We start from the raw sequence: 17,153 nt of genomic DNA on the forward strand, positions 1-17,153 counted from the left end.
ATTGGGAGTCTCCTACTCAAACACTTTGGCTCCTTTGTAGAATGTTAATTGACGTGCACACGTGGACTTCATTTAGGAACTGTTCTGTTGCATTGAGTATTTGCATGTCTCTGTGTTTTTATTACTGTAGCTTCGAGTATCACAATCACAAGTGGTGTAAATGTTCCAAATCATTCTTATTCTTTTCTTATTGGTTTTTAAAGATTGATTGATTGATTGATTGATTGATTTATCTGACAGAGATCACAAGTAAGCAGAGAGGCAGGCAGAGAGAGAGGGAGAAGCAGGCTCCCCGTTGAGCAGAGAGCCCGATGCAGGCTCAATCCCAGGATCCTGAGATCGTGACCTGAGCCGAAATCAGAGGCTTAATGCACTGAGCCACCCAGGTGTCCCCAAATCATTTTTATTCTTAAAGATGATTCTTTAGCTCTTTTAGCTTCCCTGGGACCTCTGTATTGTTTTTTTAAGATTTTTTTATTTGTTTCAGAGAATGAGCAAGAGCAGGGGGAGGGGGGAGGGGGGAGGGGGGAGGGGGGAGGGGGGAGGGGCAAGGGCAGGAGAGGAGCAGAATCCCTGCTGAGCAGGGAGTCCCAGTTCAGGACCCCAGCCAGAAAGCAGATGCTCAACTGTGAGCCACCCAGGTGCCCAAGGGCCTTTGTGTTTTTTGTTTTTTGTTGTTTTTTTTTTTTTTGACAGAGATCACAAGCAGACAGAGAGGCAGGCAGAGAGAGAGGAGGAAGCAGGCTCCCCGCTGAGCAGAGAGCATCATGCGGGGCCTGATCCCAGGACTCTGAGATCACTACCTGAGCAAAAGGCAGAGGCTTTAACCTACTGAGCCACCCAGGCGCCCCGGGCCTTTGTATTTTTATGTAAGTTTTAGAAAGAGCATATGCATACTTAATAACAAAAAGCTGGTGGGATTTTTTTTTTAACTTTTTAAAATCAACTTTGTTGAAATGTAATTCACATATCATAAAATGCTCTCATTTTAAAGAATCCATGATTTTTGACGAATGTTTGTGCCCCTATAATTACCACCACAACCAAAGTGTAAGGAACACCTTCATTTCCCCCAAAACTTCCCGTTGCCTCTCTGAAGTCTACCCCACCCTGCTCTGGTCCTATTCTAGAATTTTCTATAGTTGCAACCCTACTGTGTGCACTTTGCTGCCTCACAATTAAAAAATACATGTTAAGCCAAAGACGACAGGTAGACTTTCACACATACAGGAGAGCTGCAGGACAAAGCCTTCCTTCTCTGAACCGGGTGAGGGTCACCGGCTCGACCCTCCATCGTCCCTGCAAGGATGTTCTCCTGTGTGACCACAGCGGATTGTGCGGCTCTGCTCCCGTAGACCCAGTGCGGCGTCTGCCTTCATCTAGCCCTGCTCACTGGAGCCTGTGGGTCCAGCCTGGCTTTCTTCCGTTCAGTGGTCCTGTCTTCAGTCATCTTCAAGGCGGAATAGCAGGCCTCTTCGGTTAGGGTCCTGTGGGCTCTGACTGCCCCGGTGCACAACGGGTCCCCATCTCTGTCCGTTTCTCAGGCCACCCCGTTCCTTGAGACGCAACAGCCCTGAGATGGGGGCCAGTCCGGAGCGGCCCACGATGGCCGCTCAGGTGAAAGGAAGAGCCGCAGGCTCTCCCTTCAGATCCGGAGCGGAAAGCGACCCTGCGGAGGGAGGAAGGCCCACCGGGCTGCTGCTGGGCTCTCACACCAGCCGGCGGCCACACCGTGAACGCAGAGGCCGCTTCCGAGAACGCGGGCGAAGAGAGTGATCCGGCCTTGCTGCAGACGCGGCGGCAAGCGGTGGCTCCCGACGCTGACGGCGCGACGCCGAGTCCCTGACGGCAGGCAGAAGCCCGGGCTAACCCGCCCGAGCGGCCGGGCTCGCTCACCAGCCCCACTGGCCTCGGCCGCAGCCGTCGGTACCCAGGGAGTGGCGCCGTCGGAGAAGATGCTGCGCAGGGCCGTCGGGGCGAGGGAGGGCCGTCGGGGCGAGGGAGGGCCGCGGGCCGCAGGGCTTCCGCGGACGGGCGGGCTCTTGCAGGAGCCGAGCCGGCCAGCGACCGAAGTCGAGGCCGGTGCCCGCGACTTTCCGAAAGTCCCCGGGCCCATGGGGACGGCGCGCCCGCTGCCGGCGTGGTCTGCGCGGTGCCGTCGGCCCGCTGTGGAGGCTGCTGCCCCCAGAGATGGCCTCAAGCCACACGTCAGCGGCCCCCGCCCCGGCGCCCCGCATCCCCGCGGAGGAGCGCGCTCTGCCTCCAGGCCCGCCGGGAGCATCGACTGCGCGAGGCCGCGGCGGCGGCTCCGACGGGGCTGGGCCGAGCAGGCCGGAAGCCTCCCGGACAGGACCCGTCGCTCCGGAGGCCGCCGCACACGTGCCGCGCTCAGGGGCGGAGGCCGGCCGGGGGTCTGGGGGAGGCGGGCTCTGAGGGGCTCGGCCCGGCCGGTGTCCCAGCGGCGGGCGCGCCGTCCGCGGGGCTGAGCAGGGCCCGCGGCTGCCGGCGACGGAAGCCCCTCCGAGGAGACGCCGTGAAGGCTGCTGCGGCGACGAAGGCTCGAGAACGTGGCTTCGGGGGCCGTGGAAGCGGCGGCGGGGCCGGGAGCGCGGACTCGGGTTCTCGGGACGTTCCGCCGCGGGTCCGACGCCGCCACTCGGCACCGCCTGCCACGCGGAGCTCGCGGGTGATGGAAGAACCGGCGCGGCGGGCTCCTCTGCGGTCCTCCTCCAGGAAGCTTGCGTGGACCCGGCCGACGGGGCGAGACCCTCCGCAGCGGGCGGGGCCGGACTCGGCGCAGGCCGGGCTGGGGTCGCTCCTCCTCGGCGAGGTCCCCCGGCCGCAGGCACCTGCGCCGAGTCCCCAGACGGACGCCGTCGCGCACGTGGCGGGCTCGGGGCGGCGCGAACCGAACTCGGCCCCGCGCTCGCCCCACTCGGTCCGCAGGGACGAGCCCTTCGCGGTGGCGCCCGGAGCCCGGCCCTCTGGGTGCCTCTGCCTCTCTGAGCGCCGGGGCTCCGTGTTCTTCCACGTCGAGGCCGGTGATTCCGAACGCGTTGACGGACTCGGCTTCCTGCCCCGCGCCGCGCGGCGGGGATCCCGGCTTGGGAGCTCGCACGCGCCCTTCCTCTGCGGCCACGCCCGCCCCTCCCGGCCACGCCCACCCGCTGGCTCCTCCCGGCCACGCCCACCCGCTGGCTCCTCCCGGCCACGCCCACCCGCTGGCTCCTCCCCGCGCGAGTCGGGGCCCCTCAGGTTTCCACACGGTGGGAAACGCGCTGTAAACGCGCTGCAGGGCGGAGCGAGTCAGGAGCGCCCTCAGCCCGGGTCTTCCTCACGGCGAAGCCTCGAGAACATCCACGTTCTCCTCCTGACGCGCGGCCGAGCTGCTGTTCGGGACGGGCCGCGGCCACGCAGCTCCAGCTGGCAGGGCGCCCCGTGCCCCTGGTGACCCCCTCGGGGGCCTCGGCCCCCCGGGCTCTGCCTTACGTCGCTGCGGGTCCCTTCAGGGTCCGGCTCGTGCTTCCCGGTGGAGCGACGGCGTCTCGCGTTCTCTCCGGCGACCTCGGCGGCTCGCGGGTCTGAAGGCGCGTCGTCGGCCCTTGTGTGGCGCGTGTTCCGGGCGCGCTTCCCCGCCTCGCGCCGGGCTCCCTCGGGCGCGCCCTCGCGGCTCTCCTGAGGGGAGCTCCAGGGCGTTCGGGTTCCTTCTTGGAGCCGGAGTTCTCGGCCCGGCCCGCTCGAGGGCGACCGCCCTGCCCCTCCGGGGACGCCACCCTCGGCCTGCGCGGCGCTGCCGGCGTGGTGCGGCCGCGGCTTTCTCCTCACGCGCGCGCCTGTCGCGTTTCTTCTCCCGCGGCGCGTCCGGGCAAGCTTGGTGCGCGCGTCGTCGCGTCCCACCATTCGTCTTTCTAAAGCCCGATTCTCCAGGGAAAGGTCCAGAAGCCAACGGACCCCCAGGGTGACCCTCGGCAGAGACATCGCTAGGGCTCGGGTGTTCTCGCGGGGCCACCCCGGCCTCCGGGGGCGTCGGCTGGTCCCGAAACACGGGACCGCGGCCCGGTCCTCGGAGGTTGGCCGGCCTCGGACGAGGCTGCCCCAAGTCGCCGACCACAGAGAGGACAGCAGCCCCGCCACGAAGGGTTCCCGCCACGAAGGGTTCCCGCCCCGAAATGTCCGGGCGTCCCCTTGGACCCTCCCGGCGACGGACGGGGAAGCTCACCGGAGAAACGCGGAGAAGAGGGGGCGGTGGGGAAGCGCCGCGGGAGCCCAGGGCCGCCAGCCAGGCAGCGAGGGCCGCAGGGAGGCCGCTGGCCACATCCCCCAGGCTGTTCCGGGAACTGGGATTTGGGGAGTCACAGGGACAGTGACGTGGCCACTGCGCCTGGGGAAGGGCTCTGGCTGCTGAGCGGAAGGGACAGGGCCCAGCCCCGCAGGCCGGCCGGGGCAGAGGAGGAGGAGGGACAGGGAGCAGCTCCGCAGCCGGGTGGGCCGGACAGGGCAGCGCGCTGGGCACCGGGGCGGGAAGGATCTTCAGCAAGCAGGTCCGCTCCGTCCGGCAGCCCCGTCGCAGCTCAGGGCCGCAGGGAGGAGCACAGACCTCCCTCTCTTCCTCATGGGCTCCGCGTCCAGCCGGGCGAGCAGGGGCAAGAGTCGCAGATAGATGGTCAGCGGAACGCGCGGACGCCGTGCTGGCCAAGCAGCAGTTCTGCAGCCGCTGCTGCGACCGGAGGTGTGGACTGGTTGTCCAGGCAGGGGCAGCGTGAGCCCGCGTGCGGCCTCGCCAACCCCACGCTGGCCGCGGGAGAGAGCCCCGGGGGCGGCGCGGGGAAGGCAGTGACTGTTAGAGTCCCAGTCTGAACCGCTGCTTTGGCTGCAGAAAGGCGACAAGACAGGGCCACCGTGTTGCTACACCACAGCCCTGGTCCAACAGGTGGGAAGGTGGCCACACCGAAGAAAGCAGATGGAAGGGGCCTGATGGCTTTGCTTTTTAAAATTACTTGCATTTTTGGGGGGCACCTGGGTGGCTCAGCGGGTTGAGCCTCTGCCTTCAGCTCAGGTCATGATCTCGGGGTCCTGGGTTCGCGTCCGGCATCGGGCTCTCTGCTCAGCGGGGAGCCTGCTTCCTCCTCTCTCTCTCTCTGCCTCTCTGCCTGCTTGTGATTTCTGTCTGTCAAATAAATAAAATAAAATCTTTTAAAAAAATAAAATAAAATTACTTGCATTTTTTATTTAAAAGCTTTTATTAAGGTAAAATTCCCTAACAAGTTCACCATTTTAACCATACTGAAATGTGATGTTTAATAAATTCACAATAAAATACAATCATCACCAGTATCTAATTTCAGAAAAACTTCATCATTCCAAAAAGAAACCCCACACCTACCATCAAGCCCTTTCCATTGGCCCCTCCCCCACTGGCACCCACTAAGCTCCTTTCAGTCCCTACAGATTTCCCTACTCTGGAAACATTCCATAGAATAGAATCATGTGATGGGGGCTTCTTATATCTGGCTTCTTTCAGTTAGCATGATATTTTCGGAGTTCATTCATGATGCAAATGGGATTAAATGTGCAAGGATTTTATTAGATGGTATTAGGTGACAAAAGATACTATTCCTGGAAATAAATTGAGAGGTGGGGGGGACTGGGGGGAGCAATCTGACGGTTGCAGCTCTGACTCCCAGTGACAAGAGTGACAGAAGGCTGGGAGTCACTGAGCATCTGACTGGCTCAGTAAACCCAGCATGGAGTCCTCCACCCGAAGAAGCGTGGCCACCGCACCAAGGCCGTGACAGATTTGAGCATATCGGCTGAGCCCCTTGTGAATCATGTTTCTTGCAGTTTGAGGATTCCTGTTTTCATGGCAACCACAACTGTTTAAAATAATAGTAATAATGTCCTGTGTCTGTTTCTTTTAAGAAAGGCCGAAAATTAATTGCTAATCATCCACTGGAAGAATTGAATAAGCCCAAAGCAAAGGAGAGAAGAGGAAATATAAAGAAGAGAGAGTAATGAAACAGAAGAACACACACATGATGGGGGGCAATAAGTAAAGCCAAAAATTGGTTCTTTGACAAGATTAATAAAAATAGCAAACCTCTGGAAAGATTGAGAGCGGGAGAGAGGAAAATTCATAAGTAATAATAGGGACTTAAAAGCAAACACAGCCACAGGAACAACATAGATAAAAAGGATAATATGAAGAACTTTGGGCTAGTACATTTCTAGAAAAATAGAGCTGAATCAAACTGACCCAAGAGGAGATAGAAAACCTGAACACTCATAACCTTTAAAGATAGAGGATCAGTAATTAAAATCACAAAGAAGGGGCGCCTGGGTGGCTCAGTGTGTTAAGCCTCAGCCGTTGACTCAGGTCATGGTCCCAGGGTCCTGGGATGGAGCTCCACATTGGGCTCTCTGCTCAGCAGGGAGCCTGCTTCCCCCTCTTCCCCTGCCTCTCTGCCTACTTGTGATTTCTCTCTGTCAAATAAATAAATAAAATCTTAAAAAATAAAATCACAAAACATCATCCCGAGCCATTGAGCTCCACTGAATTTTCAAAATACAAATTCTCTAAAGAAATGCTCCCCAACTCAAAGGACAGCATAACCTTGATACCAGACTCTGGTAGGAATGGGGGCAAGAGGGAAACTGCAGGGTGATGTCGTTCAGAGACCAGCGGTGGAAACTCCAGACCAGTTGTTAGTCAACCAAATCTCACTAGCGCTTCAAGACAATAATCAGCCACGACCAAGTCTGATCTACCCTGGGACGGAGAGGGTGGTTTCCCTCCAGGAAATCAATTACTGTGAGCCACCATCTCAGCATACAGGAGAAAACACAGAGGACTGTGCTAACGCAGAAAGGCATTTGGTAAGATTCATCTATTCATGATAAAACTCCTTGAAATTAAGACTAGAGGAGAATTTCCTGATCTGGTGAAGGCACCTACTTTTCATAAGGGACTTAGCAAACATGCTTCCTGGTGAAAGGTTGAGAGTATTTTAAGATGGGGAATGAGCCAGTGTGCCCACTGTCACATTTTGGGACATCATTGTACCAGCTGGCACGGGAAGATAAGAAAAAGAAACACAAGATACAAGAATTGGAAAAGGAGAAATGAACTTATTTTTTCAATTTTATATACATAGAAAATAAATCTAACAATAAATGTTTAGAATTAAGCAGAAAACTTAGCAATGTTGCTTATACAAAGAAAGCTGCATTTCCAAATATGAGCAACAGAAAATGTGACTTTAAAAATGGAATCTTTTATTATAGCATAAAAATGTAAAGCACAGCAGAATAAAGCTCATATAAATGCAGGACCTAATTTATGGAGAAAATGATAAAGCTTTTTGAAATAACTAAAGACCGTTCAGATAAATGAAGATATGTATTTTGCTCATGCATTGAGAGTCTCAGTATCACAAAGATGTTTATTTTCCCTAAACTGATCCTTTTACTTGTTTTTTTTAAGTGCAAGAAGGAAAGGAGTTGGGGAGTGGGAGGGACAGAGGAGAGGGAGAAGCCTAAGCAGACCCATGTCCATCGTGGAGCCCCATGTGTGCTTGCGTCTCGTGATCCTGAGCTCATGACCTGAACCAAAATCAAAAGTCGGACACAACCCACTGTGCCACCCAGGCACTCCCCCCACCAATACTGATCTTTTGAGTTTATGCAATTCCCGTCAAAAGCCCATTGTGTGTGTTTGTATACACTGACAAGTTTGATTCTAAAAATTACATAGACAAAAGAGTAGCAAGAATAGCAAAAATTCTCCTGCAGGAGAAAACCCAGGTAGGTTTTATACATTAAACAGTATGGTGCTGGCCCAGAGACAGAGCCATCATGCGAGGGGAACTGAGAACCTGAGGGTCAGACCCACAGGTACACACAACTCTGCTACAGGAAGAAGCTGGCTTTGAAGGGGGGAAAGAGTGCCTTTCAACTAATGGTGTTCTGACAATTCAATTATATAAAAGAATTAAAGTAGATTCCTTCCTTACAGCACACAGAACGATCAGTTGAATGTGGTTTAAAATGCAAGAAGCAAATGTATAAATTTTAGGAAAGAATATAGGAGAGCGTACTCTTAACATTCTAAAATAACATTCCAAGAGAGTATCTTCACAACAGAAAATTGAGGAAGAATTTCTTATGATTCAAAAATCCCAAAACATAAAGGAAAAACTGGGTAGATTTAGGTTACATCATAACGAGCACATCTGTATCACGAATGAGAGAAGGCTTTCCAACACTTACACCTGACAAGCTCATACAAGAACATGGAAGGACTTCGACAAGTCAATGCGGAGAAAGGTGACCTCATCGAAGATGAAGATTTGAAGGGTGTTTGATCACGGGGAGTTGTGGATGCGTGATGAATACAGGAGAAGCTGCCCGACTGTATGGGTAACCAAGGAAATGCAGGGTAAAAGCCATAGTGAGATATTGGAAATGCCCACTGGATAGACATGTTGTCCTGATAATATCAGAGTGTTGGGGGGATGCTGAAGGAGCATCAGTCATACCCTCATTGGGCACTAATCTAGGGGTACCCAATGAGACTGATCCTGTCCCATGGCTTCACAATGCCTCTCCTCGATTTGGGTCTCCCGGAGCTTCTTGTCCATATACCAGGAGAACTATACTAGATGTTTATCGGAGAATTCCTTGAAATAGTAGAAAACATAATGGAGATGTAGACACAGCGTGTCTACATCAAAGGAAAATGGACAAATTGTACAACAGACTAATATATGTGAAACAACAGATGACTCACAGCTCTGTGGAATGACAGCAGAGTATCGAGTGGGAATAGAGTCTCGGAGGGTGTGTGTACAGCTCAGCTTTATCAGCAGCATGGAGAGCAATACAGAGGCTGTGCAGGAACATGGGAGAGAGAAGCGTTAGCATGAAGTCCAGCAAGCAGTGGCCTCTGTGGGAAGCGCAAGTCGGGGGGCATACAGGGGCTTCCTGGGGTATCCTGGGTCTATGTTCTAAGCTGGTTGGTGGGTTATTTCAACCTTATGCATATTTTATCATTTGCATGTACTTCTTGTTTGATTTTAAAAAGTAAATAAAGGGACACCGGGTGGCTCAGTTGGTTAAGCCGCTGCCTTCAGCTCAGGTCATGATCCCAGGGTCCTGGGATCGAGTCCTGCATTGGGCTCCTTGCTTGGGTGGGAAGCCTGCTTCTCTCTCTGCCTCTGCCTGCCTCTCTGCCTGCTTGTGTGTGTGATCTCTCTCTCTCCTTCTGACAAATAAATAAATAAAATCTTTAAAAAAAAGTAGCAATATGGGGACAATTGGGAAGGGTGCCAAGAGCAGGTAGAGGCATGTAAAATCATCAAAATTTAGTGGGGGTACTAAATCAGAAAGGGGTGGCCCCGTGTTTGAATACTGAGGGGTACAGATAAGTTGGAGGTGCAGGAGTCTTGGCTTCCCGTTCTATTTACCTTTATTACTTAAGAAAATATTAATTCATACAAAAACAAATAAAATTCCTCTTAGTTCCCCCTTCTCCAGTCCCCATATGGGAACCCAACACATACAGGTGTCTAGAAGGGGGTCATCTCATGTACATTCACATCAAAACCACGAGACACTTAGGAATAAATTTAACCAAGGAGATGAAAGATCTGTACACTAAAAACTATAGGATATTGAAGAAGATGCAAATAAATGAAAAGACCCCCCCCCACTGTGCACATAGACACACACACACACACACACACACACACACACACCCTGTGTTCATGGATCAGAAGAGTCAATATTGTCAAAATGTCCATTCTAACCAAAGCCATCTATAAATTAAATGCAATTTCTATCAAAATTCCAATGACATTTTTCATAGACATAGATAAAATAATCTGGGATGCCTAGGGGTCTCGGTCTGTTGGGCGCCTGCCTTTGGCTCAAGTCATGATCCTGGGGTCCTAGAATCAAGCCCCACAGGGAGCCTGCGTCTCTTTCTCCCACACTCCCTGCTTATATTCCCTCTCTCACTGTGTCTCTCTCTGTCAAACAAAAATCTTTAAAAAAAAAATAAAATCTTTAATAAAAAAATAAAAAAACTACACAGAAAAAGAAACCAACAAAATGAAAGGGCAACTTACAAAGTGGGAGAAAATACCTGATAAGGGGTCAATATCAAATATTGTATAACTCAAAAGCAAGAAAACCCAAATAATCCAATTTTAAAATGGGCAAAGGACCTGAACAGACATCTTCCCAAAGAAGATATACAAATAGCCAACAAGTACATGAAAAGGTCCCCAGCACCACGAACCGTCAGAAGAACGCAGATCGAAAGCACCAGGAGCGGTCCCATCTATTAAGATGTCTGAGACATCAGGTGTTGGGGGGATGCGGAAGAAGGGGAGCCCTCATGCCCTGCTGGTGGGAATGCAAACTGGTGCAGCCATGGAAGACAGCATGGACGTCCCCAAAATTAAAATAGAGCTGCCAAATGACCCAGTGATCCCACTTCTATGTATATAATTAAGGAAATGAAACTGGGATCTTAGAAAGATGTCTGCACCCCATGCTCACTGCAGCTTTATGCACAATGGCCAGGACATGGGAACAAGCGTCCGTCTCTATTTACAGGTGAATGGAGAGATGAGATGTGAGACATATGTGCGGAGAAATGTCTGAGTCCAGTCATGAAAAGGAAGGAGATCCTGCCACCTGTGACAACGTGGGTGATCCTCGAGGACATCGAGCTGAATGAAGCGCGCCAGTCGGAGAAAGACAGGCGCCGTTCCATCTCACCGATGCGTGGGCTCTGGAAAGGCTGAACTCACAGAAACAGAGCAGGATGGTGGTGCCAAGGGCTGGGACGGGGGGAAATGGGGAGATGTTGGTTAAAAGGTACAAACTTCCAGTTATCTTAATGAAACCTTCTTATCACAACAAAAGGAAAAGGAACTGTGTGTGCAGTGATGGACGTGTGACCCTGACCATGGCAATCACATCTGATACACACACGTGTCCGATCGTCGCACTGTTCAGCGTCCATGTCAACTGTATCTCCACGCCGCTGGGCAGGGAGAAGGGGAGGAACATCTGTGGGAGATGCTGGGAGGTGCTGGCCTTCTAGGTACAGTGGGGCAACGGGGACAAGGTCTCTACCTTCCGAGAACAGGCAGGGGGCCGAGTTTCAAGGACAGCGGAGCCCAATGACAATACTGTCGCCAAGCCTGGGGCAGTACCAACACAGCAACCCCTGAAGACTTCCTCGGGGGGACTGTGATGACACCAGTCTGTCCAGCGTGACCTTCTGTAGATCTGGAGCCTCAGGGGCATGCCCAGGAGGTTCAAGGTGGGACATCTGCCAGTGAGTAGGACAGAGGGTGAGGGGCCAGGGAGCCCTTGAAGGAAAAGAGGGGCCTGGGGAGCAGGACGCACTGAGATCTGGAGGGGGGTGTGGGACAGCTGAGTGAGAGGGCCCGGGAGGAAGAAATGCCATCAAGGGTCACAGGCTCCAGCCCACTGACCCCGTGCTAACTTCCTCACTCCCAAAGACACTTCCCTCTGCACCCCACTCAGCTCAGAACTGCCACCCCGTTCCCCAGTGGTTCTCTTCCTCGTCCCTGCCCTGAGCATTTCCACCTGCCCCTCCACCCCCCGACCTGCAAAGACCTGCAAAGCCCCTCCTCCCTCTTGGTGGGTCACCTTGTTGCTTCTTTCACTGAGAAAGTAGAGCAGCAGGAATAGTTCTCCTCCTCCCCCCAGTCAACCCACCAATCCCCCCTCGGGCCGGCGGTCCCTTGGCCAGACTCCTCTCTGTTGCAACCAGTGGCCCTCTGCATCCTGTGCCCTCTTGCCGCCACCAGGCAGCACCCCCGTCCTGCTGCACCAGATTTTCAAAGACCAAGAACATCCCATCTTAAGAAAACAGGCACATGGGGCGCCTGGGGGGCTCAGTGGGTTAAAGCGTCTGCCTTCGGCTCAGGTCATGATCTCAGGGTCCTTGGATTGAGTCCCACATCGGGCTCTCTGCTCAGCAGGGGGCCTGCTCCCCACCCTCCACCCCCATCTGCCTGCCTCTCTGCCTAATTGTGATCTCTCTCGGTCAAATAAATAAATAAAAACCTTAAAAAACAAAACAAAACAAAACCAAAAAAAGCACACAAACTCCTGAAGTGCCGGACCTTTGTGTAGCTGGACGGCACCATTTTCCGACACCCCTTTGCAGAAAAACTCACCGCACAGGGCGTGTGCCCCTGCTGTCTGCGGTTCCTTGTGGGTCGTCATCTTTACTCCATTGCACTCGGGCTGTCTCACTCTTGTGTGGAGACTGCTGTCCTCAGGTAACAGGTTCTTCTGTCTCGCTGTGCTAAGGACTGAGTGTTGGTCTTCCTCTTTCCGGATGCTCAGCAGTATTTGGTAGACGAGTGTGACCTCTTTCTGACATGTTCTTCCCGTGGCCCTGGAAACTGGACTCTCCTGACTCTTCCCTCCTTGAATTCGCTGCCTGCTCCTTCTCAGGCTCCTTTTCACCGACTTCGTTCTTCTGAGACCCCCACCCCCACCCCGGGCTCTTGCTCTCTGCCTCCACTTACCCCTCAGCGATGAACTCTGCTTCAGGCCGCGGTTGGACAGGTGGCACACTCAGAGGGACGGTGGACCTTGATCTGTGCAGGGTGTAACAAGACTTCGAGGGGCTCGGAGCTCCAGGCACTGGCACCTCTCCCGGGCCTGCACAAACGAGGAGCGGGAGCAGGAACCGGAAGGGGCTGACAGAAGCTGGAACCTTGGACTGAGGCTTATGGCCAGCCCCAGGTGAGCCAGCAGGAGAGAGCTGGGGGGATACACACCTTGACTTTGTTCTTTTCTTCCTCCAAGTGCCTACTGGGCTCCCCGTCAGCCAAGTACAGCCGAGAGCCAGATGTCAAGGGAGTGGGCTGATGCAGTCTTCCCAGGGCAGTGCGGGGCCCCGAGCAGAGCGGGGAAGGGCAGAGAGAATGGGAGGGGCAGACACGAAGTGTCCAGCACAGCTTCCAGATTTGTATTCCAGCCATGACCTGTTGTCCGCACCTCCCTGGCAGTGTTTGACTGCCTACTCAACATCTCCACTTCAGTGTCAAATACAAAATTCCTAATCCTCACCCTGTGCTCAACAAGCTCTTCCCCTCATCTCCTTGTTGCAGTGAAGACTACCGGTTAGCTAAAAACCCAAGAGCATCCGTTCCTTCCCTCGCAAGTCTCACAAGCAACACCAGCCATCCAGCCAGCTGCAGGGAGAGCCCCTGGGCATGATGCTTCTCAACCAGACACCATCTCTCCTTTGGGCTGCTGTCAAGGACCTCTCAGGTTTTCCCAGTGACAGGCCTTTTGGCCTCCCTGTGTGTGATCTTCCCTTCCATTTTGCAGCTAAGCGACCCCGGTTTATGTCTGGGGTCACTACATGGCGCCTCAGTGTCAGTCCTAGTCCTAGTCCCTTTGCTGTATGTCCATTTCCCTGCCCTCTTGAAATCAGGAGTGGTCCGTGGTCCAGATCTGCCCAATGGAGTTTAAAGAGACGTTTTCTGGTGAGCTGCTGAGGGACCTTTTGTTTGTTATAAAAGGATGTTCTACGTTTACTTTTAAAAAGATGTCTTTTTTACGCCTGCCCCTTCTTTCATTCGAGATGGTGGTAGGCTTTGGGCTTTGGTAGCCATGTTGGGCCATAAGGTGACAAGCATGACAAAAAGTGTGCAATGCGACCATGGGAGGGAGGGAGGGTGGAAAGAGTTTGTGTTCCTGAAATGGGGCGCTTCATGCCTTTTTGGTAAGTGAGGTTAAAACCGTACCCGGTGAGAGCCCGCTTGAGTTGCTTACATCTGAATGCATCCTGGGCGACACACCCCAGCCTCCCGAAGTCTGTTCCCCACTCACGAGCCAGAGGGATTCTTCCAGACAGGAGTCATGATGACCCCTCTGCACAGAACTCTTGCCTGACTTCCCATCACACTCAGACAGACAGATCGCCCCTGGGCCTCTGTGCTCCATGCTGGTCTCCCTTTGCACGTCTCTCTTCTCTGCAACATTCAGGCGAATTCCTAACAGAGGTCTTCCCGACTCAGTGCTACCTGCCATCCTTGTTCCGTTCTCATGGCACTCACTGCCACCGGGTGCTGCCTGCAGGGTTTATTTTCTTTCCTGTACGGGGGAAGGGGACAGCGTGTGACACTGACTTGATCCCCTCACTCACCAGGAGTGATTCCAGGAGGCTTCTTATCTGTATGTCGTGAGGACCCAAATGAACAAATTGTGTGTGTGTGGAGTGGGGTAGTGTCTGTCATTCCTTGTGTAAGAATGTGAGCTCCCTGCAGGCAGCGCTGGGAGCCTCGTGCCTGGCATCTAACAGGGGTTTAGTGGAGTCTCTGAGTGGATGAACGGTGGGTGAGTGGATGGGTGGATAGCACACAGCAGGCTCGCTTCAGCTTCTATTGAATGGATGGTGGAACGAGGCAATCTCTTGGCTGAGATGTAGGAACCCCTTCAGGAAGGCCTAGGATATGACTGAGGCCTGAGGGGCCCCAGGACAGAGCTGTGCATCCTGAAAACCCAAGCCCAGGAGTTGAGAACATGGTCTGTGAGGATGTCCAAGACTCCGAAAGGATGGCAGGAGAGGGCCCGGAGCCAGCATCTTGGAGGCCACTGCTGGTCCGCAGCAAGGGGAGTGAGGTGTGGAAAGAAGCATGAGGAGCCGGGGGTCGAATTCTCCGCAGTTTGGGCTGGAGCTTCTCATGGCCTGTGGCGTCTCCAGCTCCTAGGGTCAGAGGAGGGGTCCATTGGGGCCGCTCTTCTCAGCGGCGGTCCGTCGAGGGCTCCCAGCTCCGCCCGGCTCCCGGGCGCCCCTTCCGGGTTCGGCATCCAGCCAGGGCCCGCCCGGGCGCGAGACGGGACGCGCGGACGGCGCACGCTCCCCGGCTGGGCTCAGCCCCGAGGCCCGGGGGGCCGAGCGGCAGCCCAGAGCGCTGGCGGCCGGGACCGGCCGCGGGGGACAGGGCGGGGGCGGCCAACTGGGGGCGGGGCGGGTGGCGGTCGGGCGGGCGGGGCGAGCGCAGATTGGCCGGGCGCCGCCACGTGACCGGCCCCTTATAGGGCGTGGTGCGGGCGGCAGAGTCGGGTGCGGCGGCGGGGCCGGGCGAGGTCCGGTGCGGGTCTCGCGGCTCTGCTCCTGCTCCGCTCCGAGCGCCTGGCTGGTGCGCCCCGCGCCCTCCCTGCCGGGGCCGCCGGGCCGGGGGATGCGCGCGGCGCCCGGGAGCCATGGTCCGCTTCGGGGACGAGCTGGGCAGCCGCTATGGGGGCGCCGGTGGGGAGCGGGCTCGGGGCGGCGGGGCGGGCGGCCCGGGCGGCCCGGGCCCGGGGGGGCTGCAGCCGGGCCAGCGGGTCCTCTACAAGCAGTCGATCGCGCAGCGCGCGAGGACCATGGCGCTGTACAACCCCATCCCGGTCAAGCAGAACTGCTTCACCGTCAACCGCTCGCTCTTCGTCTTCAGCGAAGACAACGTCGTCCGCAAATACGCCAAGCGAATCACCGAGTGGCCATATCCTGCCGGGGGCCGGGCCGCGCGGGGGCCGGGGGACCGTCCGAGGTCGAGGGGACGGGGACCGGGCGCGGCGTCGGCGTCCGCGCCCGGGCGGGTCTGGGAGGGGCGGCCTGGGCGGGGGTGGCGGGGGGTAGGGGGGTGGCCGGGGCTGGGGCGGGTCCCGTGCGGCGCCCAGTGGCCATCTTCCCCGGGGTCGGGAGGAGGGTGAGACCTGGGGAGAGGCGGATCGGGGACGCGGCTCTCGGCGAGGAGGGGGCGGGGCGGGGCTCCGGGACCCTCCGCGCGCCGCGTGTGCGTGTGTTTGAGTGTGCGCGCGCGCGCGCGCGCGTGCGGTCGTGGTGGCGGCGGCTGCGGGAGCGGGATGGACACTGGGCGGAGCCCCCTGTCCCCGGACTCGTCCGTCACTCCCTTGGTTTGGGTGCAGAGCGCGCGGCCCGCCTGGAGGGCACCCGAGGGCGAATCCGCGTCTGTGTAGGTGTGAGCACAGTGTGGACGCGAGCCGGGGCGCGTGCCTGGCTGCAGGTGCTGGCGTGTGTGCGGGCATTAGAGGAACCCGGTGCTGCGCGTGCGTGCGTTCGGGGCTCCGGGGACATGTCGGTGCGAGTGCCCGTGGAGGTGCATGTGGCTGCGTGCCTCTCGGCGGGGGTGTGCGCCTGCGCGGGGTCCTCCCTCCAGCCCCTCGGGTCGCGGGAGCCGCGCGGCGCGGGGCGGGGGCGCTGTCCGCGGTGCTGACGGCCGCCGGGACGCGCCGAGGGGCTGCCGCCCGGGCTGCAGAGGCTCCGCCTGGAGGCGGCCCCCGAGGGGAGGGAGGGAAGGGCGGGGAGGGCTTCCGACCCGTGGGTCTCAGCCCCTCCGGAGGGGGCCGGGCGCTGGCGGCGGCAGGGCGCGCTGGGGCTCGGCCTCCTCGCCTCCCCTCCCCCTTGGCGCCTCCCGGCCGCTCCTTAACCCACGCACTCCGTTTGAGTACATGATCTTGGCCACCATCATCGCCAACTGTATCGTGCTGGCGCTGGAGCAGCACCTCCCTGACGGGGACAAGACGCCCATGTCCGAGCGCCTGGTGAGTGTGGTGGCGGCGCGGGCCTGAGGGCGGGGCTGTGGGGGGGCGGCAGCCTGTCTGCTTCCGCGGCCCGCTAGGATCTGGGGCTCGGTTCAGCGTCCTCCGGCTGGGTGATCTCTTCTTCGCGGAGGAAGAGCAGAGAACCCAGGCGGCTGACACCTCCCTCGGGGCTAGAGGACTGGGGTAGCCCGCGCCGCCGCTGATGGGAAGCGTGGCCTGAGAGAGACTGCGTTAGCCAGCAGCTGTCTGCCCTGGGCCGCTGGCCGCCCCGACCTCAGATGGGCTGTTCAGTTCCGCGACCTCATGCCCGGTCGAGAAACCAAGTGAAAGCAAGGGTGGGGGAGGGACATTCGTAAAGGCCGAGGGAAATGTCCGGTCTGGGAGCGCCCGCCTTTCTGGCTGCCCACCCTTTCCCGCAGGGCTGAGATCGTCTTTGGTCCCTGTGGTGTGGTCTTGGGTCTAGGGACTGTCCACCTGTCCTTCAGAGTTGTCTTTCCTGGCTCTCCTTGGAATCCCTTCGCCATGTCCCCCCTCCCCCCATC

General features: G+C 56.8%; 1 protein-coding gene across 6 annotated transcripts in view; it reads left to right on the top strand.

The window, feature by feature from the left end:
• Positions 1–15,125: 15,125 nt before the first annotated feature.
• Positions 15,126–17,153, top strand: part of CACNA1B (calcium voltage-gated channel subunit alpha1 B) — a 182,434-nt gene continuing 180,406 nt past the window's right edge. For 3 of the 6 annotated variants that reach the window (XM_082696479.1, XM_082696480.1, XM_082696481.1), the window contains exon 1: positions 16,306–16,611. In XM_082696479.1, coding sequence (XP_082552605.1) covers positions 16,519–16,611 — 93 coding nt within the window. In that variant the 5' untranslated portion in view covers positions 16,306–16,518. Of the gene's footprint in view, positions 15,549–16,305; positions 16,612–17,153 lie in introns of those variants that run through there. The other 3 variants (XM_082696482.1, XM_082696483.1, XM_082696484.1) reach the window with 2 other exon arrangements.

This window comes from Mustela nivalis, assembly GCF_964662115.1.
Source record: "Mustela nivalis genome assembly, chromosome: 13".
NCBI lineage: Eukaryota > Metazoa > Chordata > Mammalia > Carnivora > Mustelidae > Mustela > Mustela nivalis.